The 27,543-nt window shown below is 59.0% G+C and overlaps 1 protein-coding gene across 2 annotated transcripts in view; it reads right to left on the reverse strand.

Annotated features, from left to right (window-relative positions):
• Positions 1-27,543, reverse strand: part of TXNRD2 (thioredoxin reductase 2) — a 54,599-nt gene that overhangs the window by 9,415 nt on the left and 17,641 nt on the right. For both annotated transcript variants that reach the window (XM_056120346.1, XM_056120345.1), the window contains exons 3-11: positions 26,618-26,674; positions 25,782-25,926; positions 25,255-25,329; positions 24,513-24,591; positions 23,877-23,939; positions 19,856-19,926; positions 11,758-11,777; positions 10,748-10,839; positions 9,095-9,269 (exon numbers count right to left, since the gene is read on the reverse strand). In XM_056120346.1, coding sequence (XP_055976321.1) covers positions 9,095-9,269; positions 10,748-10,839; positions 11,758-11,777; positions 19,856-19,926; positions 23,877-23,939; positions 24,513-24,591; positions 25,255-25,329; positions 25,782-25,926; positions 26,618-26,674 — 777 coding nt within the window. The remainder of the gene's footprint in view (positions 1-9,094; positions 9,270-10,747; positions 10,840-11,757; positions 11,778-19,855; positions 19,927-23,876; positions 23,940-24,512; positions 24,592-25,254; positions 25,330-25,781; positions 25,927-26,617; positions 26,675-27,543) is intronic.

Below are 27,543 nucleotides of genomic sequence, written 5' to 3' on the forward strand. Positions count from 1 at the left end.
ACATACCCATTTGCTCCCACACACACACATTCACAAGCTCTCGTATAAAAACGGTCACATGGCTCACACACATGTGCTCACACACTCATATACATAGATATACCCACACTCCATGCTCACACATGCCCCCACACCCTTACACACGCTCGCACACTCACCCCTACAAACACTTGCACACTCACACCCTGCGGGGACTCAGGAAGGGGAGAAAGCAGGACCGGCAGAAGCAGCGCTACAGGAGCGGGCCAGATGTTCCAAACATCATGGAACAGTTGATTTGTATGTGAAAGATATCAAGGAAAGCCGTCCAGTACAGACCTGGACTCTACGAAGCTGTGAGGGCTCCACAGAAAGAGACTGAGGCCGTAGGCACCTGTGTCCACTGCGCATCCTCAGAGAGCTCTGGCAACACACAGAAGCCCACAGACTTCACGCATCAGAGAGGGCAGTGGCAACGCTGCCATACGAAACGGGAATTGGAAATTCCTTATTTGTAAAGTCAGAAGTCTGGGCTCTGACAACAGAAGCATCTAAAAAAGCAGCCAAAAAACCAGAGGGGTGTGGATCCCCTCACCCCCAAACTGTGCTCTCAAACGCCCCCTGGCAGAAGGGGACTGGAGTCCTTGGGTCTCTCCAGGCCTGGAGAGCATGAAGGGACCCCAGGCCCACAGCACAGTTCACGCAGCCTGAGCCCCAGGAGGAGCACGGAATAGACACAAAACATGACTAGGCCAGACTGTGGACACCCGTGAAGTGTGGACAGGTGGCTCCTGACCTAGCAACGGACACAACGCACAGCCACGGGCATGTCTGGATCAGGGATCTGGGATACAGGTGTGTGCTCCTTGGGGTCTCCTACCCAGGGAGCCCAAGTGAGCCGACAGACTCCGACACCCCTCCCCAGTGCAGGGCCTCTCCCACCATGAGTCCTGATGTCTCTCTGCACTTCTGCAGGTTCTTCCTGGATGCAGAGCGACCAAGCTTCCCTGTGGGTGGACACTGTGATCCTACCACTGGACTGTGCTGGCATACAGGCTGCACAATACATCCTGGGCAGGGCCACAGACACCCGTGAAGTGTGCTGCAGAGGGCTAGGCTGACCCCAGGAGGAGGGAAGAAAGCACTGACCACGCCGGCTCAGGGCCTCAGGCCGGCCCACAGGCTCTGGGTGCGAGTGAGTGTGTGAATGGGTAAACGGGAGCGTGGGTCAGTGGGAGTGACTGGGTGGTGGATAGGTGAGAGGGTGGGTGAGTGAATGAGTGGGTGGATGAGTAGGTGGGAGGTAAGTAAAGGGTGAGTAAGTGGGTGGGTGGGTGGGTGTGCAGGCGGGTGAGTGAGCCTAGAGTCCAGGCCTTTCGAAGCTCCCTGGGACTGGGGAGACACTCAGGGACAAAAGCATTCTTGGCCTGCTGGATTCCTAGCACCATTCCCAGTCCTGCGTGGTGTCTCCTGAGCACCTGCCAGGGGCAGTTCCCAAGTCCCTGTGCCCGCCTGGGTTTGGTTCAAGTTGCCCCTGCCTGCTAAAACTAAGCCCCATGCATGGATCAAGCTCCGCTCCTGAGCGCCAGCTTCCTGCTGCCCCGATGTTGAGGAACTGATAAGACCGGGTCTAGGGGCAGCTCCCACACAAAAAAACCCTTACACCCAGCAAGCAGCCGCCCCCGGGGGCAGCAGCTGCCCAGTCCAGCCAGACGGCCCAGCTGTCCATCGGATCTGCCCTGAGGCTCCCACAAGGGTAGGTGAACCCCATCTCAGCCAAGACGAAGGATTTCAAGCTGGAGTGATGGTGCAGCAGGTAGGGTGCTTGCCTTGTGTGCAGCTGACCAGGCTGATCCCTGGCACCCGAGCCCAAGGAGTGATCCCTGAGCACAGAGTCAGAAGTCAGCCCTGAGCACTGAGTGTGGCCCCGAAACCAAAACAAACAAAAAAGGAAGAGACCCAAAGCAGTTTCCACAGATCCCACAGGCAGTGGGTGGTGCCCATCTGAGCGCTGAGGACTAAGGCTTGAAACGGAAACCCTGAGTGTCCAGCTGTTCTCCCGGAGACAGAAGTCAAAACAGAGACTTGGATAAGCCTCGCTTCTCAAGTTTGTGGGGCGCTGGCTCCAGGCTCTTGACTCTGCTGGCCGCAAGAACCAGGAGCCGGGCGGGCTGGCACCACCTCAGCTCCAACCCAACACAGAGGCCAAGGCCCCAAAGGGAGGTCCCTGCCTTCTGACGGGGCGGGAGATAATGGGGGTTGGGGGGGCAGCTCAGCGTCAAAACCCTTGTCCTGCAAGTGTGAAGCCCTGGAGTACACCAGACACACAGAAGTGTGTGTATCATGGGTGTGTGGGATGTTGAGGGGTGGGGCCCAGGCTGGTCTCCTGTGTGTGTGTGTTGGGGGGGGTGCAGGGGAGGTGATTTCTAGACACAAAAGCCAGGAGCGCTGGCACATGTGGGGAAAGGCGCAGCTGTGCCTTGGGAGCCCCAGGCCCCCTTTCTGCAGGGCCGCGGCCTGCCTGGAGCCTCTGCAGTCCCAGTCCTGTGTGTGGGCAGGGGTGTAAGTTCCAGCCCCCAGCCAGACACCTGGAGCCCCACACAAAGTGCAGAATGGGGAATGGGGTGCCGGGCTGCTTGGCCAGACTGGACCGGCCCAAAGCAAGACATAGGTGACTTTTTTTTTTTTGCTTTTGCTTTTTGGGTCACACCCAGCGATGCACAGGGGTTACTGCTGGCTCTGCATTCAGGAATCACTCCTGGCAGTGCTCGGGGAACCATATAGGATGCTGGGAATCGAACCTGGGTCAGCCAAGTGCAAGGCAAACACCCTACCCACTGTGCTATCGCTCCAGCCCCCATCGGTGACTTTCTGAGTCACTCCCTGACCGTTTTCTTCCAATCACACGTAAAAATAAAGGTGGGGGTTGGGGAGAATGTGCCCCTGTGCCAGACCCTGTGGCACCCGGCTGTTGCGCTCGCCCTTTCCCTATTCCACGTGGCCTCTTGTTCCCCCGGCAGGCGTGGCCTGCATGCGGCAGTCCACTGAGGCTGCGGAGTGCCCCAACCTCCACAGGCTGAGGTGCTGGGCGCAGAGTGCTCCCTGCAAGAGGCCTCGGTCCTGGGGCAGGCAGGCGCTGCCAGCTTAGCTCTGAGGGCAGCCGAGGCTCAGGGTGCCTCTCGGCTGCTGCTTTAATTCATTGGATTTAATTCATTGGATTACCAGTTATCTAAGGCATCCAAGAACTGCCACGGGCTTTGTATTTTTTTCACCACGTGAACGCTTCTCGAGAAATGCACATTGCACACGCAAGGCTCTGCAGGATCGCCCATGGTGGGGCTGCAACTGTGCACCAGCATGGTCGGGCCCGCATCCCCCCGCACTCAGAACTACACCTCCCCAGGTCCAGCCTCTGGGGCACTAGGGAGGACAACGAACGGCCCACAGGTTCTTAGTGCAGCTGGACCAGGGGCGCCGCCTCCGACCCCCAGGACCCACCACCCGGCCCCACGCACCCTCCCCAGAGACGGGAACCACCCACGGGGAGGCTTTGGGCATCTCGACCTGTGCGGGGCACAGGGGTGCAGAGGCCCACGTGGGCGGCTTCATGTGCCCTTCCATCCTGCTCTGGGAAAACGGACATTCCCTCCGATTTCACGGTTGCCTGGGGCGCATGTTGGGACAAGCTAAGGGCAATCCGTGTAATGAGGTAAGATTTAAGCACCAGCAGGAGGATGACGGGCAAAGGCGAGGCTGGGATCAGCAGACGCACCGGGTGTCGAGGAGCCGACCAGAGGCTCAGTGCCCGGAGGCGGAGGCAGGGCAGGCTGGACCGGGCGGCGCGGGCCAGGGCCCAGCTGTAGCTTCACACACGGGCCCAGGGGGACCCACACCAGGCGAACCTCTGAGGAACACGAGCCCCTCGGAGCCAGGTCTGTGCAGGTCACCGGGCCAGGGGCTGGAGCGACAGCACAGTGGATCAGGTGCTTGCATGCTGCCAACATGGGTTCTGTCCCCGGTATCCCATAAAATCCCCTGAGCACAGACAGGAGTGATCCCCGAGCACAGAGCCAGAAGTAAGCCCAAGGCATTGTCAAGTGTGACCCCGATCTTTACAAATTAAACAAATAAATAACCTGTGGCCAAACCACAGATGCAGAAGGAAGGAGGGGGTCTCACCTCTGGTCAGATCCTTGAATGACTTGGGGGTGAGGGGAGGCCACAACCAACACTGCTCAGGGATCACCCCTGGTGGGGCTCAGAGGACCATAGGGGATGCCAGAGATTGAATCTGGGTTGGCTGCATGCCAGGCAAGAGCCTTACCTGCTGTGCGAGATCCGTGGGGAACTTTTAGAAAAAGAAATGGGCATGCATTTGTTCGCCTTCAAGACTTGAAAGGAAAGGGGAAATAACCATGAAGGGCCCTCACCAAGTCCCAGACCCCCAGGGTTTGAGGGAGATCCTCCTGGCCTTCGCACCCCTATGGGCTCCATGGTGCCCACTGAATGCTCCATGGCTGTGTGACATGTGGCACTCCCTCCACCGGCATCCCCGGAGCTCCACAGGCTTCCTCTGGGGTCTCGTGTGGGACACTCCCTGATACAGGTCTGCACTCACTCGGGGCATACAAGACTTCCTAATCTAAAGCTGTGTGAGCACTGAGCTCTGAGCTCAGTCCTTGAACTCAGAGGAGCCCCTGCCCAGGCCTAAGGAACCCCCCAGGAAGGAACACGCTGTGAGCCAAGAAATCACTGCTTCAATGCAGTAGCTAGAGGAATACAATCTTTTGGGGGGCTGGCTGCTCAAGGGGTATCTGCAGAATCGATCTTTTTTGGTTTGAGGGTCACCCTTGACTGTGCTCAGGGCTCACTCCTGCCTGTGCACGCAGGTTTCGCTCCTGGCAGGCTCTGGGGACCACATGGGGTGCAGGGGATTGAATCTGGTTGGCCACGAGCAAGGCAAGCACCCTGCTCCCTTCTGCAGTCGCTCCAGCCCTGGGCACCTGCAGAAATGCGAAGGTCCATCTCAATGTGTGTCAACAGTGCCTGTTTCCCACCAGTTCTTCAAAATTGGTTCCCCTTGATTCTGAACCATAAACACAGAATCTGCCCGGGGTGCAGGGGAAATGCCAGGGGCCTTGGGGAGCCCTACGCAGGCTGTCCATGAAGGCAGTGGAACCCAGGTGAGCCCATATGTGCCAGTCCGCAGTGTCTTGCCTCACAAGGGGGTGGACGCCAGGCCGGCCCCCAGCACCGCACTGTCCCCTGCGGCCTCTGCATGGGACAGAGGTAACCACGGCGCTAAGCTGGCGTGGCCGCAAACCTGCACAGGGGCACTGGAGCTCTGTCTGGGGCCCAGGTGTGGTGCTGCCAGTCACCACCATGGCTCCCGCTGCCCTGGGCCAGAGAAGGTGGCCCCTGGAAATGCTCTGCCCTTCGCCAAACACAAGCAGACTGGGCACGCCCTGAAGACTGACCACTGACTTCACGGGTGCCCGGGGTCCCGGCAGAGCTGAGCTGGGCAGGGCTGTGCTGGGCGCGCCCACGCTCACCCCTTCCTTCCCCTCTGCTTGCTGTCACCTCGAGGTTGCTGTTTGGGCACCACCCACCCTCTCCCACCACTTGCCACCTGCAGGCGAGACTCGCACGGGTGCTTGGCTGAACCCCTGCTAAGTAAGGGCAGCAATGCCACCCACTGGGACAAGCATCTCCCCTGGGGTGCCCCAGGCTGATGCACTCACTCCCTGCACCCATCCCCTTGCTGCCCAGGCACCACCTGGCCCCCTGGCCACAGCTCCTGCCCACACAGTGGAGGGGGGCCTGATGGAGGGTCTCCCTGGGGCGAGGGCAGCGGGCTGGACAGCTGGGCCTCTGCGCCCGTGTCGGAGCTCGCTGGCCCTCCTGGAACAGGGTTACCCTTCCAGGGGCTCAGAGGGGTCCTGTACATGGGGTGGCCATGGATGGGACAATGACCAACAGCTCTCCTGAGACAGAATCTACAGGAAGGGGAAACAGCTTCAGTGACTGACCCCCGGAGGCATCCCCAGCCAGACAGAGAGGATACCCGAGGCAGGGTCCCCTGAGACGAAGACGCAAAGGCCTGCTTCCTTGGAAGCCAGAGCACCTTCCAGGGCGGCTGCGGGTGCAGGGGCCACCGCGGGACTGTCTCTGCTCCTGAGGTTCCCAGGCTCTCCCCAGGCCCTCTTTCTGGGCATGCCACGGGAGAGGGGTGCGCGTGCAGATGCCCCGGCCCAGCCCCCCCCCCCCCCCCCGCTGCCCCAGACGGCTGGGATTCAGGCCACAACTGGTTAACTTCGAGGGGTGAATTCGAGCCCGCGGCGCGGCGGGGCACAGGCTGAGTGTCTTCACTCAGCACCGTAATCGGCACATCTGCAGACAGGAAATCCTCCTCGCTGCGAGTTCCCAGTCTATTATCTGAGACACCTGGTGTGGGTGGGTGATTCAGAGACAAACAATGAGCGGGCCCCCTGCACAGCAATTAACTGCTTTAACTGCTAATGTGTTTAATCCACCACGTGGAGATCAAGGCTGCGCCGAGGAAGAGGCTCTGCGTCCTGGCTGGCTTCGACCGCGGAGCCAACTTGGCCAACTTGGCCGTCCCTCCCGTCTCGGTCGGTGCGGGCCTGCGCGGGGCTCGGGCACCCGCCCCCCGCTGTCCTCTGAGGCCTGTGGGCAGCCCGGGTGCTGGGGAGCTGCTCGCTGCTGCCCCAGCTGTGCCGGCCCCCGGGCATTTCACGTTCGCCTCCCGGATTGGCTCATCCTCACTGCAAGCAGAAATGAAGCCGGGTTGCCGGCTTATTGGGGGGAATTGGCAGAAAAACATCCCCCCAGTTCTGAGACTGGGAAGTGGCTCCTGACTGTTTACAAAACCGGGCCCGGGAGCGAGCGGCACAGCCAGCACATGCCCGCACAGCCCCAGCAGGCGTGCCAGAAACCGCCGCCACCGCAGCGCCGCCTGGGGAAGCGAGGGCAAAGGCCAAGGACTCGAGAAGCCTCCACCCCCGGCATCAATCACGCCGGGCAGACTGTCTGGGGGATGCTCTTTCGGAAAACACACAAAATAAAACGGACTCCCGGCGGGGGAGGGCGGGGTGTGGGCTGGGGGGCCCTGGCTGGTGGCCCGCTGGGACCGTCGCGAAGCTGGGGGCGATGTGGGGCCTTTCGGAGGGCACGACCCTTCGCCCCCTGAGCAGCTGCCGGCAGTGTGAGCGCAGCTGAAGGCAGCTGGGTACAAGCCTGGGCCTCGGGACGACAGGGCGACACGGGGATCTGTGTGCGGGGTGGGGGCCTCGGAGAGCACCGGGCGGGAGACTTGCCGTGTCGCTGTCTAGAACAGTTTACGATGCCAAGCATGGACTTCCACCCTGGGATCCCCTCATCAGAGCCCACGGGATCCTACCTACTGAGAACGCACCTTTACAGGGCTGGGGAGATAGTCCAGGAGTCAGGGCACAGGCCCCGGGTTTGATCCCAGCACCACAAGGCTCCGAGCATCACTGCGTGTAGCCCCAAAGGCTCCATGCCCTCCAACTGCTGGGAAGTGGCCACCAGGTCTCCTGAGCTCAGCTTGGGCACCCCCGGCCCAGCCCAGAAATGTACTTTCACAGTTTGATCAAGAGGGTGTCCTTCAGGCTGAGCAAGCCCAGAGTTTAGTTGCTGGCACAGCAATGTCCCTTGAGCACCACTGACCCAAAAACCAAAATGAGGGCCAGGCATGTGACCCAGTAGTAGGGCACTTGCCTGGCAGGTGTGAGGCCCAGGGTTCATCCTGGGAACCTCAAAATAGTAATAATACAATTTGGGGTGGGGGCAGAGTGTTTAGGCTACACCCAGTGGTACTCAGGACTCACTGTGAGTTCCGTGCTCAGGGATCATTCCTGGTGTGGCTTGGGGGACAATATGAGGTGCCAGGGATTAAGCCCAGGTCAATTGCAAGCAAAGCAAGTGTGTGTGTGTGTGTATATATTATACACACACACACACACACACACACACACACACACAAAGGAACAATTGCATAAAAGAATTTTTTGTCCTCAGTAACCCCTCGGCTTTTTCTGGTCAAGAGACACTAAGGTTGCTCTGGAGCACTTGAGGTTTCCTGTGGTCCCTCAAATCTGCGCGTGTTGATGTGTAAGTGAAGAAATCTGCTCCCCCAGAGCCCACCTCATTCTCTGACTTCCGGGGTTCTGAGACACTCGGGGGAGCCCCAGGCCAGGCCCCTCCCCACCCCAACTCTGGGTCAACATGCCGTGATTCAGGGCATTTGAGATGACGGCCCTGGCAGTCACACACTCTGGCTGGTTCACTGAGGAAGTGTCACCAACGCACCCAAGGAGAAAGCCCGCCCTGTCTGGGAGTCACCAGCTAATGAGAAGCACCCCAAGGTCTGCAGGGGGGATGTTTAAGCAGGCATCTGACCTCACAGCACCCCAGCGGTCAGCGATCTTGGGACTGGAGAGAGAGCGCAGACTGCTCTCACCCAGCTCTGGGTCCGGGTGCCTGAAAGGCTCGTGTCCTCTCCATCAGCCCAGACCTATGGCCTGTGGCCACACCCCATAGCATCCCCTCAGGAGGAGCAACAGGGCGGGGGGAGAGAGGCGGGCAGGGGACTGGCTGGCAAGGAGGCATCCAGCCCACTCCCTCCTGGGAGAGCCTGAGCATGTGGCCCCTTCAGACTCCATCTCCGGGACCCTGTCAAGTGTCACTTGTGGAGGTGACAATGCAGCGGGTAGGGCATTTGCCTTGCAGGAAACTGACCCCGCTTGTTTCCCCCGCACCCCGGATGGTCCTCTGCTCACCATCAGGGGTGATTCCTGAGTGAAGAGCCAGTAGTAACCCCTGAGTGTGGCCCAAAGCGTTAAACATTTTTTCAAAGTGTGAGTTCTGGAGAGGCCAAGGAGATGGTCACGGACTTCTGGCTAACCTGAGCGGGGTCCAGGGCGGAGTCTGTAGGACAAGGGAGCCCTACAGGGGAGGCTTGTACATATGAGCGCAGGGGTGTGTGTGCACATGCAAGTACGTGTTTGAGAGTACATGAACGTGAGTGTGTGTGTGCACGCGTGTGCGTGTGTGCAGCTGCAGGTGCCCTTACCTATGGCCCACAGAACAGTGTCAAAGGTGCCTGTGTCCTTCTTGCCGGACGCACGGTCCTCCCAGGTGACTTCCAGCTGGCCACTGGGGAGCCTTGTCACTTTGGAGGGAATACAGCCTCTCAGAAAGTGGGTGCCATGCGACTCCATGTACTCCGTGACCAAAGAAGACATTTGCTGCCAAGCACAAGAGGATAATGTGAGGTCCAGACAGCAGAGGCCCCATGGTTCCCAGTTGTGTGGCCTCGTGGGGCAGTCCAGAGGTGGTCCAGTGCGTGCACCCTTTCTGCTACATGGTCCTACACAAGACTCGTCCCTCACTCCGGGCCCCCTGCTCTCTCTGGAGCTGAGGGTGGATCAGAGACCAGTGGGCATCCTGGTTCCAGATCTGGACATTTGAGGCCCGTCGCTCAGGACACATTCGACCTCTGAGCTGCTCCCCAGCAATTAGAGAAGCGGAGAGCAACACCCCCTTCTCCTGGGCTCTGTATCCGGATGCCCACGACTACCCCCATCCAGTGGGCCACCCCTCTGCCATTAAGGCACTCGGACGGCGGCACTGTGGCCCCCCAACAAATGGAAGGGCAGTGGGCAGGGCATAAGGGACATGAGGGGCATCTGGGAACCTGCAGCGAGCTCCTCCCGCCCCCCAGGCTGCAGACGGGGACTTCAGTTCCCAGGGACTCTGTGGGGACAGCAGCAGGCCAGAGGCACAGCCAGCGACAGCCTCTTTCAGAGGGAAGCGCAAGTCCCAGTCTGGTCCCGTGATATCCACCCCGTGGCTGTAGGCAGTGGGGCAGCCGCCCTGCCCCTCTTGGACCCCTCTGCTCTCCTGATGGGCTTCGATGTCCCATGTCACAGTTTGACAGGGCATCAGTATAGTGACCGGGAGAACCAAGCCAGGCCTGGGACCCCTCCCTCGGGGCATATGTGGAGCTGGCCCCCTCCCCAAAGCCGGAAGCTCAGAGACTCATCATGGATGCTGTGTGCCCTGGGGACGCCCAGACTGTGGGGGGCTGGGGCGCAGCCACAGGAGGAGATGGGAAGCAGCATCAGAGCATGCGGGGAGAGGCAGAGGGAGCCCAGGGCTGGAGAGGCAGGTGGGGCGAGATGGGTTCTGTGGGCCTGGACAGGGTGATGACAGCTCAGACAGGTGAGCTTGTGGGGGACATTCTAGTCAGTAAGAGGGAACACTCAAGGACTCCCCCGTGGGTGTGTTCACCTCAAGCACAGGCCTCGCGTGGCAGAGGGGATCAGGAGCACCCCGAGACCACAGGCCTGCCTGAGCTGAGCAGTATCACTGGAGCAGGGAGGTCCTGCTCAGAGGCAAGCTGATGCTCCAAGCAGGCTCCACACCCCGAGATCTGGCGCTCATGGGACTCCCCGGGGCTCCCTGAGCTGCCACCTGCCCCTCCACTCCCGCCCCCAGAGGGCCTTGGCAAACAAGAATGTGGACAGGGCTTCTGGCTGGACCGAGGGTCCCCACTGCACAGCAGAACCCAGCCCCTGTGGCCCCTGGCAGTTGTGGTCTGCACCCACCCTTCTTCCCAGGTTCTGGCAGGTGCTGCGCATTTGGGGAGCGATCTCCTCAGTCAACAGTCAACGGTCAGGGCCTGCACCTGCCCGGGCTGGGGGCGGGGAGCACGGGGCATTACCTGGTCGAAGCCGCGGAGGGGGACGCTGCGCATCATGACCGTGGCGTCCAGGCCTATCCCGGTGAGGAAGCCGGCACACTCCAGGGCCACGTCTGAGGGGCAGCTAAGGATGCTCGCAAGGCCACACAGGAGCCGGGCTGACCCCACCCCAGGCTCAGCTACCCACCTCCTTCTGACCCCCACGCTACCCAGGAGACCCCTGCAGGCCTGGGGAAAGGGAGATTCCTGGCAACCAAGGCCCAGGCAGGTGCTGCCACCACGGGGTGTCTGTCTGGGTTCGACAGAGTCTAACACTTTAAAAATGTTTGCAGGGGGAGCTGGCAGCACCCAGCAGTGCTCGGGCAGGTATTCAGCTTCCTCCTTGTTCTGAGCTCAGGAATCTCTCCTGGCGGTGCTTAGGGATCGTACGAGGTGCCAGGCCTCACACCAGAGCCTGCCACATGCAAGGCAAGAGCCTTTCCCCTCACACTAGCTCGCAGCCCTGAACGTTAGTTTAAAGGTGCCAGAGAATGAGCCCCGGGAAGGTAGGTGCTTTCACACAGAGCCCCCTGAGCTCCCGAGAGTCTGATCGACCCTGGAACAGTCCCAGGAGCAATGGAGGAAGAGCAAAGATGTCCTCCTGCAGTGGGAGCTCTGTCAGCACCCGGCCTCTCCCCTTCCGGCAGATGTTCCCCCTCCTGACCCTGCACTGCCCACAGCTTCTCCCCGGACAGAAGCCCCTGGGTGTGCGGCTCCCTGAGAAGGGACGGCCTGACCGGGGCTGCTCGCCTGCCTCGCCGCAGTGTCCAGCTGCCCCGGGGGCTCAGTTGTCTCATGTATGGCTCAGAAAAAGCCTGTCCAGGAAGTCCTGGTCACAAAAGGTCAACCTCAAGTTGTCCCCTGGGCAACAGGCACCAATCCCGAGGCCGTGTGCTGAGTGCCTGGTTCCAGGTGGCTGTGGGAGGGACAGCACTGGAGACTCTCAGGAGGGTGAGCACTGTCTCTGGTCACTGCACGCTGGCCAAGGATACAGCTGGCCCCGACCACCAACCTGCCAGAGAAACGGACAGAGGGAGAAAGAAGTGAGTTCCACATGCAGTGCCCATAAGGCTCAGCAGGTGTTCCAGAGGATCCCAGGGGCGCCGGGTGCAGGGTCGTTCAGCCTCCAGTGAAACCCATGAATCTGCAGGTGTGACCCCATTGATGAGTCCGGGGCAGTGGGAGGAGAGGGCACTGTGTGAGGTGTGAGGTGTGTGTAACTGTTCAAACACAAAAAACCACTCAGAGACAAAAAACCACTTCCCAGAGGCTCCAGCTGAGAAATAAAGCCTGAAGGTGTCGCTGAGTCGGAAATTGCCTGGTGATGAAGGACATGAGTGGCCAGTGACAACAGCACACGTGTCCCACGAAAGCCCCACAAGCAGGACCACATGGAGCCCAGGAAGGAGCCGAGGGGCCTGGACAGAGCGTCAGGCTGTCCTCCTGCCCTGGGCACCTTCTGGGCTTGGCAAGTGAAGGGCACGTGCTGCCCGAGCTCCTGTCCAGCCTCCTCACGCGGCCCAGACCCGGCAAGGCAGCTGAGGACGGGCACCAAAGGTCAGGCCCCAGCACTCATGTAAATGCCCTAGCAGTGTACGCTCCACACACACAGGCACCCACACCCACGCACATACGTACATAATACACACATGCACACATGCACCCCCACAGTAAATATACACGCACCTACACACGCACATGCACACATATACATATGCACATACACACATGCATGTATACACACGTGTGTGCACACACATACACAGACATGCACACACTCCCACCACACACACACATGCACACACAGACATGCACACCCCCCCCACACACACACACACACACACGCACACGCACACACTCGCACACAGTTCAAGCCAGCTGCTCGGGACCCAGCACAGGGCGGAAACTCCCAGCCCGGGCGGCGACATGTGGGTGGGCTTGTCAGAGCACCCTTCGGTCTTTGAACAAGAGGAGGTGATGTAAGGACGGATAAGCCCGATGTCAGCGCTAATCCTGGCAGGTACTAATGATATAATTCCAGTTCAGAAGGCAGCGGATCCCGGCCTCATTCTGCAGGCAACCCTGCAGGCAGCAACTGGCCGGTGGCTTCGTCTCTGTGGCAGGGGACAGACAGGTGCTCGAGTCACCTCTGGGGAACGCACAGCTCAGTGTGTGCACAGCGTGGGAGGGAGGTCTGGGCCAAACAGTGCAGAAAGCCAGTGGGGGCCCACTCAGGGCTGGCAGTGCCTGAGCCCCAGACCCAGGGACACGTGTGCATGCGCGTGTGACCTCTCCTCCACGCACAGGGGCATCTTCAACTGACAAAACCTGGGCCAGGAGACAGTGTAGTGTCAGGAGACCTGCCCAGCATGCACCCAACCTGGGTCCACTTCCCAGCACCACACGGTCCCCCGAGCACCACCAAATGCAGCCCCAGAGGCTCCCAGCACTGCCGGGGTGGCCCAGGGGTCCCCAGTAGCACGAGGCCCAAAGCAGCACCACATCCATGGACCCTCGCATTGAACCCCTGGCCTGGCTGGCTGAGAACTGCCGGCTGGTTCTGTGCCTTCTGAGCACCTCCTGGGAGGGCTTCTCTGCAAAATAACCAACTCTGGTTTTGGACTGGATGTGTCTGGTGAGAGGCATAAGCCTTTCTTTAAGGCGCAAAATTATGAGTTACTTAAAATACAAACAAACAGCATTGAGCTGCTTTGAAAGTCTTGTACTAAATGCAAGAGCGCAACTGGGTGAGAACATCCCTAGCAGATGCGGGTCCCTGGCTCCCCACTTCCACGTGTCCGTGGTGACGGAGGCATGAGCCAACCAGCTACAGCCTGTCCCTGCTGCTCCCGGGGCCTTCCCACCCCGGCCGGCACCTCTGGGATGGCCCCGAGTCCAGCATGCAGCCACAGAGCTCCTGCGGAGGGTAACCCAGCGCCTCTCATCCTTAGGCGCGAGGATTAGCCAAAGTGTTGGTTTTCACTCCGCCTCTCCCCCCACTTATCAAATAATTAGAGCTCTTTGAACGTGGCAGGAATTGAGGATTCAACCAGAGAATTCCCTTCACGTGGGCTAATGTGTGAACATGCCGGAGCGCCAAACAGAGGCCTGAGGGCAGAGCGCCGCTGAAGATAGGCACCCCGGTTCCATGGTGGGCCTGACACCTTTGCCAGCTTCACTCGCCAGGACAGAGGCCCTGGGGGACCAAGGGGGATGCCCTCGAAGGGCAGCAGTGTGGACAGCAGCAGAGGTCAGGGACCTGCCTGGGTGATCTGGGGAAGGGGCTAAGCCTGGAGGGGGTTGCTCAGAACACTCAACTCACCCCTACAGTAAGACCCGGGCCCAGGGCACCAGCCCAGGTCACAGTCCAGCGCGCCCCACCCCTCCGCCACCACCGCAGCACACTCAGTCACGTGTGCCCTGGGTGGCTCCCCTCACTGCTTTGGGTGTGCAAACATTTCATTTGAAGGTATAACTACCGTGGGATTAGCCTAATCACAGGGCAGGCTTTCTTGTTCAAAATCTGAGTGGGGGGAGGAAGCAGAAACAAAAACCTTAATTCGGGCCCGTGAAGCCCGGGTTTAAAGAGCTCTCCACCTGCCTCTCGAGTTTGAAGGCCCCTGATCCGCTCCCAAAGGGGAACACCCACACAAAGTGAGGCCTCACGGCAGGCACCTGGCCCCTTGGCAGTCCTGCCGGCGCAGGAAATGCCAAACAGGCTGCCCAGGGCGCTCCCCTCCCCCGGGGAAGCCCGGAGAGGGGGGCCCAAGGCAGCCTTCCCAGTGGGGTAAGCTCTGTGCCGCCTGGGTCCCAGCGGCCCCGTCAGACCCTCCAGAGTCTGACACCAGCCCCCCACACTGCTCTCCGGCAGGAGCCTTGGTGTCCAGGCCCCGCATGGGACGCGGCAGCCCCAGGCTCTGGTCCTGTGTGTAGGTGATGCCATCCCGTGGCAGTGCCTGCCTCAGCCTCTGAATCCCGGCCACTGTGGGCACAGGGACACACGGCGGGAGGGCAGGAAGCAGGCCCAGGCAGAATACAAGATGACCCGGAGGAAGGTGGCAGAGAAGCAAGACCCGAGGAAATCCATGGCAGTTTCCCGGCGTGAATCGCTGTGGTTCTGTGAGATAAAATTTATACCCTTCCCTTCCGAGCTCGGGATGTGGGAAGGAGAGCAGCTCCTGGACCAGTAATGAAGGTCAAGCAAAAGCCTCTCTCTGTGACCAACTCCAACAGGCAACACTAAATCAGACGCGTTACAAAAACACTCGCCCGCTTCCCAGGGCTCCACACTAAGGATAGAGGCTCCGGTTGCCGGCGCAGACGCAGGAGAGGGCCAGCAGGGACTGAGCAGCCTGGCTGTCCCCTGCACAGTGGGAACTCTGGCTGCACGGTCAGCCTCGAGTCCCTCTGAGGGCTCCTTGGCATCAGAGAGGGCAGAGACGGCTGAGACTCCAGAATGGTCCCGGGTCCCCGTACTGAGCACCACGCCAGCGAGCAGAGGGGTCTGGATTCTGTTAGGAAACCAGGAGGCAGCACAGAAGGCTGGGGGCTCCGTGGGGGAAGCGGGCCTCCAGGTGCAGAGCGCGGGGGCTGAGGTGGGGCCCACGGGGGCCCCCTCCTTAAAGAGACTGAGGGACAATCTGGGACAAGGCACATGCCATGCACGCAGCCGGGCCAGCACCGAGTACCACTGGGAACAGGCATCAGCACCAGCCTTCCCACATCCCCAAAACCGTGGGGAGGAAGGTCGCCTTCTGCCCATCCACGTTCTTCCCTCCTGGAGGGCCGGGCCACGAGAGAGGGCGGCCGCCACTCAGTCTCTCTGTGCGCGCCTTGCGGGCACCCCCGTCCCGTCTCTGGGCAGGGAGGGAGGGCGGCTGCCTCACGTGGCCAGGCATCCCCTGCCGGGCGGACCCCCACCCTCTGACCACACTCCCCCAACTCCGGCTCCTGTCCTGGATTCCCACGGGAGGACGAGGAGACAAGAAAGAAGAAAAAGGCAAAGGAACCGCGACAAAGAGCTGGTGCTGGGCCTGGCGGGCAGACGGCTGTCCTGCTCTGCCCGCCCCACACTCAGGCCTGCTCTGGGGGCGCAGCACCCCCCACGGCCTCAAGGGGTCCAGTTCACTGTCTCGGGAGCTCAGGCTGCACTTGCTGGTGATTGCCACCCGTGACCGTCACCCCCGAGGGCTCCAAATCGGATGCCAGGTAGAAAGAGCATGGCAAGGTGGTCATCCCCCTCCGTCTGGCCCTAGCTTCCCTGGGCCTGGACGCAAGCAAAGGGAACACAGGCCCTCCTCACGGGGCTGGCGGGTGACCTTGGGGGTCTGGAGAGCACCGTTCTGTGGGTGAGAATGTCCTCACTGAGCCCCAAACTCCAGACCCTGCTGGACAGCGAGGAGGGAAGGAGCGGGGGACCCCGTGGGTGCCACAGAACTCAGGAGGGGTCCACGGCCCCACACAGGCCCCGGGAAGCCGTGCAGACAGAGGCCAGGCACGCGGGGAACCCTGGCCACCGCCTGGGCCTCCCGGACAGGGCCACGTCGAAAGGTCCCTGCGGGCTCCAAGAGGCAGGCCAGGGCCAGGGGGCAGCCCTCGGGCCCATATTAATTTCAGCTCCATTTTAAAGGCGAGTTAAAATAAACACGGGGAATATTTATAAGGCAAATAAATCTGGCAGAAACAGCCCCTCCAAGTGTGAGCAGAGGCCTCCCCTCAGCCCCGGCCCAAGCTGATAAAATACAGAAATGCTACTGTAGGCCCTGCGGGCTTATTTTGACTGCGCAGAGGAATGTAACATGTAAACACTGCCTCCCGTATCACACTGTTACAACTTGCATTAACAGCACCGGACAAAAGCCGCATTTTCACAGAAGCATCGTACAGGGATATATCTCCAGCTTAATTTTTTAAAAAACCATTTCCTCACATAAATCATGCTCAGAACGAAACGGGTGACTGGTACATTGCAAACAGTTTTTTTTTTTCTCTTAAACAATAACATACCTAGATTCCTTCTAAATGCAAAAGCTTTTTTTTTTTTTTTTTGGTAAATCTTCTAAATGTTTTTTTTCTGAAGAAAATAAACACTGCAGTTTCGTTAGTGACCAAAAATATCCACGGCCATGTCTTCCCAGCAGCATGGGCCACTGCCCGCCCAATACAGGCTCAGAGGAGCCGTCACCCGGGCACTTGGGCACCCCGAGTGCCAGGGCCGTCCTTCCCACACCCCCCCACGCCGGCTCTCCCAACACCTGGTGTGGAGCAGCAGGTACGGAGAGAGGCAGCGAGTCCCATCCACCTTCCCCGGAGCTCAGGCCAGAGGGGATGGGGAAGGAGCAAAGAAAAGAAAAAGCCTCACCAAGCCACACAGGAGCAGCAGGGCAGAAGCCAGGGCACGGGAAAGGTGGAGCGTGGGCGGCTGCCTGGGTGCGTCGCCGTGCAGGGCCCCCTGCTCCACCTGAGAAACCCAATGGGACAAGGCGGGCGGGCTCTGAGGGCCTCCGGGTGCTAGATGAGCAGCCGTGGAGGCTGAGGACGCTGCCAGCATGGTGAGCAGGACGGGGCAGGGGCTCCCCTAGGGGACCCTGCTTGCAGTCTGCCGTGGGCTCCTCGGAGACCCCAGCAGCCTCGTCACCCTGGACAGACAGACAGACAGACACACAGACAAGTGCACAGGGATACACAGCAAGGCCATCTGGGGAACACGAAGAGAAGCGCTGAGACTTTTCTTCCCAAACAGTCCCAGGGTGGAGTGGGCCCCTCAGCACGAGCAATAAATCTAAAAGCCATTAAATGTAAAAAGAGATCTAAGTTACATATGAAAAAGAAAGAGGCCCGTACATTTGTATATCGCAGAGTTCAAAAACCAATGACAAGCTGAGTAAATCTACAATATAAATGACACAGGATCACAGCCCTCACGCAAAGCAGCTGGAAGATAAGAAAAGATAAGAGGAGGAAAAACCAGACTGGCAGCACACCTGCACGTGCACACAGCAACCACACACTCACACACGCACGCGTGTGCACGCCCTCTTCTCCAAATGGCAAAACGGGGCGTGCAAAGGTGGAGAACTAGGGGGCTGGAGCAATAGCACAGCGGGTAGGGCGTTGCCTTGCACGCGGCCGACCCGGGTTCGACTCCCAGCATCCCATATGGTCTCCTGAGCACTGCCAGGGGTAATTCCTGAGTGCAGAACCAGGAGTAACCCTGTGCATCGCCGGGTGTGACCCAAAAAGAAAATGAAAAAAAAAGGTGGAAAACTAGAGCAAATAAAGTGGAACCGGGTCACGTCTAACCTGCTAGAAAGCCAAAGATAAAAGAACAAATGAGGGGCTGGAGGGATAGTGCAGTGGGTAGCGTGCTTGCCTTGTCCGCTGCCAACTCCAGTTTGATCCCTGGCACCCCACGTGCTTCCCTGACCCCCATCAGAGCACAGAGCCACACGTGCGGCCCTGAGCAGCACCCAGTGTGGCCCCCAAACCAAGCCACATCAAAACAAAAAGAGCAAGCTACCCAGATTTGATCAAGGGCAAAGTGACCAAGGCAGCCGCTTAGAAACAAGACTTCGGCACGGAAAACCATCGCCCCCTGGAGGCTGCAGGAAAGACACGATGGCACCCAGTGCCTGCCTCCACACACAATCTGCAGTGACCCGTCCCAATGCCTGCAATGCCTGGTGACCCACGTGTACCAGTGCAATCTTCACAACTCTGCTGCCTGCAGTCCCCAGTGCCCCCGACAGGTTAGGGTGAGAGCCGCAAAAAGCTGTGTGAGCCCCAGCCGAGCGCCAGCACTCGGGGGCGACTAAGTGTGCACGAGCGCCATGAACCTGGCGAGTACACAGCCAGACGGGCGCACGGACCCATCACCGCAGGGTCAGCAGTAACCAAGGGGCCAGCGGGTGGGGGCACAAAATACAGCTAAGAGGAACTGTCGCCAGAGACAGACCAGCACCAGCGGGAGCGGAGGGAGGCAGCAGGCAGAGCTGCTGGGAGGGACGGGGCAGGCGACTCCTTCCCCTCCCCAGCCCCGCAGGAGGGCATGTGAGCGAGGAGCAGCCTGCAGGAGGGCGCGAGGACCAGCAGCAGGAAGGTGTGAAGGGCACCAGCCCCTGCCTCTCTGCGCCAGCCAGGCAACGCCCCTGCTGGGAAGGTTGGCCAAGGGAAGTGGGAGGTGAGCGGGTGTGAAATGCTCAGTGGGTTCAGGATGATGAAAATAACAGGAGTCACCAGCTCAGAAACAGCAGGCACTGGTGGGGGTGGGGGGAGCCCAACCCCAACCAGGAGACTCCCAGGGGGACACACCCATGTCCCCACACTCCCTGCACAAAGGCCAGTCCCTGACACGAGGCCGATGAGCAGGCCTCTGTTGCCCTCTGGTGGCCTTCCCGGTCCCTGTGTGCATGAAGCAGCCGGACACGGCACGTGCAGAAGACTGGGCCTGGAGCCCTCACAGCCCGTCCTGCGGGCACAGGGGACACACCTAACATGCTGTTCGGAAGTGCACACCCCACCCTGGACATCTCCCACAACTGTGGTTTCTGAGGCCACTGAGCCCTGGAGACCCGGGGCGATAAGGGGGCAGGAGGGCAGGGCAGGAGGGCAGGGCAGGGGTCTTCCTTGATATCTGGAGCCGTCTGCAGCTCTCTGATGTCTCTGACAAGCGACTCTGAGATGCAGGGGTTCCTGGTAACACTGAGAAAACCACCGTCCAAGACACCAAAGGGCCAAGCCACTTGGTTTTTGGTCTTACTTTGGGGCCACGCCTGGCAGGCTCAGGGGACCACAGGCGGTGAAACAGAGGATGGAACCTGGGTCGACCACATTCAAGGCAAGTGCCTTAAGCTCTGTCCTCCGGCTCCAGCTCCGGGCATGTGTCAGCACATCCCAATGGGCTCAGCGTACCATGTGTCCGCAGCCCTGCCGACCTGGTGTGTGTTCGCACCCCGCAGTGTGCCCCTGGCTCATCTTCCTCCCTCACCTCTGGGGGTGGGGCAACCAATATGGGGCTCAACACAGCACTGAGGCTTCTATTATTGGGGAACAGAGAGAGGCGCCTCCCCCACACCCCCAGCCCCGACTTACGTCTTCCCTGGAGATTCCTTCAGCCAGAAGATGTCATCGCTGGTGATTCCATATTCCAGAGCGCCTTCGATCTGTCCAGGGGGCAACACAAGTGAAGCATCACTGGGCCGGGTCCTTCCTCCATACGGACACACATGTTTTACAGACAGGTGGCCGAACAGTCCCAGCCTGTATATGGTGCACTTCTGCTCCTTGGACGTCTTCTCTCAACTGTGGCCTCTGGGGACAGGTGACTGTGCCCAGCACTTGGGAGCCACGCAGGGTGGCGGAGGAGCGCAGGTGAGACCAGTGTTCCCCCTCCCTGCTTCCAGGACACAGATCCAGGGCTCAGGGAGGGAGTAGGAGGGGGGGTCATGGAGGGGGCAAGGCTAAAGGCTGGGTGGGGCCAGGCAGCCTTGAGGGACAACACCAGTGGCCACTACGCTGAACAGATCAACCATTCATGGGCAGAGGCTGAAGAGCAGCCCCTGGTGGACAAACATGTGGAACAAGCGCCCCCCGGTGGCCTGCGAGAGTAAGACGTACTGAGGAAGAGGACCTGGACTTTGGAGTTCATGATTCCTATTGGCAAAACAAAACAACCAACCCCTTTTGAGATTGCACAAAGGAAATGCAAAAGTCTGAAAAATCAAAGGATTTACAAACCACTAACAGGTCTTGGCAGCTGCCCAGAGGGTGGGCAGGGCAACAGGGCAGTAGAGCAAACAGAACCAGGTCCCACCCAGGCCCCCAGGCTCCCAGACCCCCAGCACCCACAGCTGGCTTCTGGCTTCATCTGCCTCTGGGTGGGCAGACACACTGGCAGCTAGCTGCAGAGTCCCCAAGCACGGGCACAGACGCAGCACTGCCCAGGGCACGGAGGAGCCAAGTGCCCGGGGCAGGAACACCCACCAGTCACCCACTCTGCCCCCTCTGCGGTACTGCCCTGACCGCCTTCCCTCGGCCTGCTCGAGGCCCTCTGCCTGAGCTCTACGATGCACTCTTGCCGGCTGGCCCCCCAAGGAGGTGCCCGCTTCCTGCTGCCCATTTCCAGAGGAAATGCAGAAGTGGAGTGGAAGTTCCTGACCGGAAGAAACACTGAGGAGAGAGAGGAAAGCGCGCTCCTGTTCCGACACCCAGAGCTCCTTCCAGTCTTGGTAAGAAGCAGCCTCCCGGGACTGCGGGCAGTGCTGGAGGGTGGGAGCGCAGCTGTGCCAGCAAGGGGCTTGGGCTCCAGCTCAGCCGCACACGGCTGGCCAACGGCTGCCGGGAGTGACCCCTGAGTATCGGGTCGGGAGCAGTGCCGGTGTGGCCCCCCAACAGAGCAGCCTCGTGCCGTGATCTGTGGGCCTCGGGTGCCTCAGTGTGGCCTGCATGGGGCGAAGGGGTCGTGGTAGCAGGTCCCACATGCAGCCCCGGGGAGGCCAGTGAGAAAGCGGCCTCGGCCAAACCTCTCTGCTCCCCCTTCCTACCAGACACCCACTAGTGTCCTCATCCTAAAGCCCCTTCCTCAGGGGAGAACGGGCACAGAAACCCCAGGCTGCATTCAACGGAGCCACAGGTGAGAGCAAAAATCATTCCACGAAGTTAGCACGCACCCCCAGTCCCCACCAAAAAAAAAAAAGAAAAGAAACAGCCCAAAGGGTCAGATTCAACCTTTCCCGAACCCTGAGAATTAGCTGAAGGCTTGCAGCCACACGGGGAAACATTTAGTCAAGAAAAATGGAAGAGACTTGGTCAGCCCAGCGAGGCTGTGGCTTTTCCACTAGGTCTCGTCCCATCCCCCAGCACCGCCGCAGTCTTGAAAAATGAGTGTTCCGGAGAGAGCAGACCAGAGCCGGCGCCCTTTCAAAGCCTCCTTCCTCGGGAACAGTCATCGTGTGACCTGCCTGCTGGTTTCCTGGAAGACCCCACTCAATAGGCTTGTCTTCGCTGACCTCGCTCCAACCCGCCTGTGCTGACAGCCTCTCCCCGGGGAGCGTGGGCCCAGCGACTTAGCAGCACGGAGTGATGGATAACAGTGGAAGCCAACAACAGACGCACCAAACGCTTAAAAGGAAAAACTGAGAAATGAGATGTCCACGGGGGCTGTGAAAAGCTCTGCCGTGTTCTGGGGCCCGGCGCAAGCCCAGCCCAGGCAGGAAACCGTGCCCCCCGGGAGACAGGCCTCGGAAGGTCTGCGCGCTTATGGCGTGGCTTTGAGGCCCCGCACACGCAGGAAGTGAGGGCTAAGGCAGAGTTCTGCCTGTCTGGCTGAGACTTGAAGGTGTGCACCCGAGTGCCCACTGAGGGTCCCCTGCAAAGACCCCTTGATTCCTGGGCTTAAAAAAAATTCCAGCCAGTCAGGGAGCTTAAAAATTTTAAAAATTCCAGCCAGTCTTCAGCAGATGACGAAGGTCCTGTACTGTGGCTAAGCCTGAAGATGCAACTGGCCCTGCACAACAAAGAACAGCTTTCACAGAGGCAGTTCAGAAAAATCCCCAACAAGGGCGCTTGCTTTGCACATGGCCAATCTGGGTTCCATCCCCAGTATCCCTTTTGGTCCCCCAGCCAGCGCCGAGAGTGAACTTCTTAAGTTCAGAGTCAGGAGTAAGCGCTGAGCATCACTAGGTGTGGCCCAGAAACAAAACCGAAACAAAAAGTTCCTCAAAGACAGCAACACACAAGGTCTCACTGTGACCGAAGACCCTCATTTCCAGAGTGAACATATTCTACTACTTGCAATGTGCAGTTTCCAACAAAAATGACAAGAAAGCTGAGAGCATGAGAGACCAACATTCATACACCGCTGGCGGGAATGAGAGATGGTGTGGCCACTTTGGAAACCACCCTGGCAGCTCCGAAAAAGGTGAGACATGGTGACCCTATATCACCCTTCACTCCTTGGTACTGAGCCAAGAGAAGTTTAAGCTGAGGTCGTTGTCACACCTATGCAGATGGCAGTGTCCATAATAGCCAGAAGTGCCATCAGCCCCCAACATCCATCAACAATCTATGGACAAAATGTGTTCCACCCACACAAAAAGAAACACTATTTAGTCATATAAAGGAATGAAGCTACGATAGTTGCCATGACACAAACCAACCCCCAAACCAACGCAGTAGGAGAAGCTAGTTCCAAAGTCGCATGGGGAACATCCACAAAGACTGCACGAGTGGCTGCCGGGACGGGGAGAGCAGCGAATGGACAGTTCCTACTAATGAGTGCCAGGTTTTGGGGGTGGTCAGGGATGTGGGTGAGCAGCGGAGTACATGCCTACATGAGGCCTTGGTGTGGATCTCCAGTACCACCAAAAAGGAGGGCAGGGGAGGGAGGCCTGGCACAGCAAGCAGGGTGTGCCAACCACCTAGGCAAGCGCCAACCTGGGTTCAATCCCTGATATCCCATATGGTCCCCCACCGGGAGTAATTTCTGAGCACTGCTGAGTATGGCCCAAACACAAAAACCAAAAACCAAAAAAAAGGGAGGGGGGAGTTGGAGTGGAAAAAATGTTCTGGAATTATGTAATGGTGCTTATAAGCATATTACTTTGTAAAACTGAATGGGACCCGGGGGCTGGAGAGATAGTACAGCAAGTAGGGTGTTTGCCTTGCACACAGCCAACCCAGGTTCGATCCCCGGCATCCCATATGGTCCTCCAAGCATCACCAGAGTAATTCCTGAGTGTAGAACCAGGAGTAACTCCTGAGCATCACTGGATGTGACCCTCCCCCCTAAGATAAAACAAAACAAAACAAAAAAACGGAATCGGACCCTTTAAGAGGGTGCAATTCCAGGGGTCTAAAAGACAGTACAGTGTGTAGGGTGTTTGTCTTTCAGGTGACCAACCCCAATTTGATCCCCAGCACTACCAGGAGTGATCCCTGAGCACATAGCCAGGAGTAAGTCCTGAGCAGCACCAGGTGTGGTCCCCTCCCACTGGCGCCTCCATGATAAAGGGAACATTTCATGACCCAGAAGGCTTGAGGACAGTGAGCTGCAGGAGACCAAGAAGGACCACCTCCCCCACCCCCTGCCCCGGCTCCAAGCCGAAACACTCACCTGCTCAGGGTACCTGGGCCGCCCTCCAGTGGCAATGACAATGTGCTGGGCTGAGAGCAGCATCTGGGAGAGGTGAGGAGGTGCGGTCAGAGAGGGTCGCAGCCTACCCAAGGCCATGCCTCCACTTCACTGGCCTCAGGTGCAGCTGTCCAGCTGGCGGCTCAGAGGTCCCTGGGAACAGGGAGTCTGGCCAGGGACCCCCAACAAGAGAGTAGGAGACATCCTTCCTCCAAGCACTTGATTCTGTCTACAAAACTCCCTGCAGGGGTTGGTCCTCCTGGAGTCTCCACAAAGCACTCAAGGGCCAGGCAACAGGGGCTGGAGCGATAGCACAGCAGGAAGGGCGTTTGCCTTGCACACGGGTGACCTGGGTTCGATTCCCAGCATTCCATATGGTCCCCTGAGCACTGCCAAGAGTAATTCCTGCATGCGTGAGCCAGAAGTAACCCTTGTGCAAAGCCGGGTGTGACCCAAAAAGCAAAAAAAATAAAAAAAGGGCCAGGCACCAGCCTGCTGGGACCATGGCACCTGCAAGCAGGCGTGGGTGCCATGTCTCATCACTCATGAGAACGGCCACCAAGCTAGACTTAGGAGCGCAGGGCTGCAAGGGCCAGGACGGCCCAGCGAGGCACTCACCTCTTTCCCACCTTTCGCAGCCCCGCAGACTGTGTGCTTATCGACGAATCTGGCTTTAAGGTTAAAGTACTTGACTTTTCTGCAAGATACAAATGGGATGTTCAGGGCCAGGTAGGAAGCCTGGATTCCATCCCCGTGTGACATGGACCTCCCCAAAGCACCACTGGGAGCAACTCCCTCCGCAACCCCTCCCATAACACACACACACACACACATAGCCTGGTGGAGCCATTGGGCACTGCCCGGTGTGGCCCACCCTGAACCAAAACTAAAACTAGGATTTCCACACATTTCTTCTGCAAATTGAGTAGAGAGTTGGGGGGGTGTCTCGGGGGTGTGGAGCTCATACAGACAGATAAGGTGAGGTATGGGGTTCATGGCATGAGAACCTGGAGTTTGCTGGGCAGCAGCCTCAAGGGGCTCCATGGAGTCCTTCACGTAACCGGGGTGGGCCCTAGCAGGCCACCCCAAGAAGGAGCTGGTTCTGGGAGGTCCCCGCCATGCTCAGAGCTCCAAGTCCGGAGTCTCCAGGGAGCTGCCAACGTGCCCCTCACTACTCGCTGTGTGAGGGGCCAGCCCGCCGGGGTCCCCTGCTCCCAGGGCTCTTTGCCCCTCTGCTGCCCCACGCAGCCCCCCGCCCCACTCTCTGGGCCTCTCGTCTAACTGCTGCTGCGAGCCCCCAGTGAGGGACTGTTTGCTGAGGGGAGAAATAGCCCAGAGGCGGCCCCGGAGGATTGAGTACCTGTCCTGCAGCTGGACCCGGTGTCCCCAGTTCAGGGACCTCACGTGGTTCTGAACAGCTTCCGCCATTTTCCCCCTGGTGGTTCACAAAACGAAACATGAAGCAATGAAAACAGCAGAAAAGCTGCCTGTCGGGGCCACACAGTCGATCAGGGGCTGAGCATCTAAAGGCAGCAGACAGGACCCCTGTCCCCAGGGCACCACCTCAGTCTCTGAGGCCGAGCCCTTTGGACTCGAGAGAAATAGGGTCGGGGCCACAGCAAGAGGCCTGGCCTTGCCGCAGGCCCCAGGGCTGGAGTTCTACAGTCTGAGAAGCCCCCGACACAACCCCAAGGGCTTCTGTGGGGGGCTGCCTGTGTAGTGCAGGTACCCAACAGCACCCCTGGGCACTACAGAGTAGATGGAGCAGCACTGCCCACCCAGCCTCCACTGGTGACCCCCCCAAACGAGTCCAGATATCACCAAAGGGGCTGCAGGTCATGCAGAAGCCACCCGCGGGCAGGTGTAGCACCCGGGCGCATTCCTCACCAGTCATGCCGGGCTGGCGGGGCCACCTCCCAGCCATAGTGGGGGGCGTCCTGCAACATGCCACCCAGCAGTGCCGCCTGGTGCATCAGCTTCTTGGGGATGCAGCCGACATTCACACAAGTGCCGCCGAGCCCCCAGCGGGTACCTGGCCCAGTGGGAAGAGCACATTTTAGAGTGAGAAAGCAAAGTGAGATGAAATAAAATGAAATAAGGGGGCAAGAGAGACAGTGGGCAGAGTGAGCCGGCGATGGCTGACCCAGACTCAATCCCCGGCATCCCGCCTGGTCCCTCGAGCCCACCAGAAGGGATCCCTGAGCACAGAACCAGGAGTCAGTCCTGAGCATCCCCGGGGGTGGCCCCCAAACCAAAATGAATGAACTGATTGGTTAACTAAGTGAGAGCCAGGGACACCCAGGGGCCGCCCATGCCGCAGATCTCGGGGTTCCTTCGAGGCTGTCATGGAGCATCACTCAGACGCAGCCCAGATGAACCCCACCGTGCTCAGAATTGTGTCTGGGGCCACTTGAAAATGAGTGACTCATGCCGTGAGGAGCAGTCGGTTCTCAACTGCATGGGCAGGTTTGTGGCAACTTGAACTTAAGGTGGCGTGACGGGTAAGGAGAAGGGCTCAGTGACCCTCATTCCCTTTCCACGGTCTTTGTCCAGCAGTGTTTTAAGTGACCTGCTGTACGGGCAGTTCATTCGGGTGCAGGGTAGCCTTCGGGAACGCAGGACAGACATGGGGAAGCTTCTGGACTCAGCCGCCCTCCTCCTACCCAGGAATAGGGCCCCCGCCTTTCCCTTGGCCAGGACATGTGCGGGGGGCAGGCGCCTACCTCGGGGAGAAGGGTCCACATAGTCCAGCACCGCCACCTTCTTGCCCAGCTGAGCAGCTGCCGAGAGAAGACAAAGGAGCAGGTGGGTGTCTGCCACGCCGGTCACGGCGTCGCCCACGTAGCAACATGCTGCAAGGGGGCTCAGGCAAGGGCCTGGGTCCCTGGGAATGGGAGGTTCGTGACCTACGGGTCTATGCCTCCGGCAGCCCCCTTTCACTGTTTTCTAGGCGCCTCTGACACGCAGTCTTCACTTGCCATTCTGTGGGAATAGGAGCCTGCTTGTTAAATATCTTGATTTAACTTTTGGCCTTGGAAAGATGCTTGCTAGTAGAGTTAATATTAGTTTTTGCAAAATTCTGATTTTTACATGCCTGCTAGTAAAGTAGAGTTTAATATTAGTTCTTATAAAGTCCTGATATTTTTTTAGTTTATGGGTAGGCGTTTTTAGGGAAATAAAAACTTAATGTCAGTAAAAGTAAGTTCCTTATGAAGGAATTATAAGGAACATAATATTTCACTCAGATATTTTATTGGAACAAGTGGATCTTCTGCCCTAATCTTAAAACAGAACGTGTACGTGCCCCCTGTTGTCTTGGGAACATGACCCATGGTCTGATGTAATGTGTGCTTTGCCACGTTGTTTCTGTAACTGTATAAAAAGAACTCTGGATGCAATAAACCGCAGCAGCACTCAACCTCTCTTGTGTTGGTGTCTGTCTGTCCAACGCGCCGAATCTCCTGCTTTCCTGTGCACCTTCACCTGGTCTCCCCTCAGCCTGGTGGTCTTCGACCGAGCCAGTCTGCGGCAGGTGTCAGCGTGGGCTGAGGCCCATGGGAGCCCAGGAAGCTCCAGAAGAGGGTGGGAAGGGCCCCGGTGAGTGCCTGCCACAGCTATGCCTACAGACACCCCCACTGCCGGCTGGCAC

This window comes from Sorex fumeus, unplaced genomic scaffold (genome assembly GCF_029834395.1).
Source record: "Sorex fumeus unplaced genomic scaffold, SorFum_2.1 ptg000043l, whole genome shotgun sequence".
NCBI lineage: Eukaryota > Metazoa > Chordata > Mammalia > Eulipotyphla > Soricidae > Sorex > Sorex fumeus.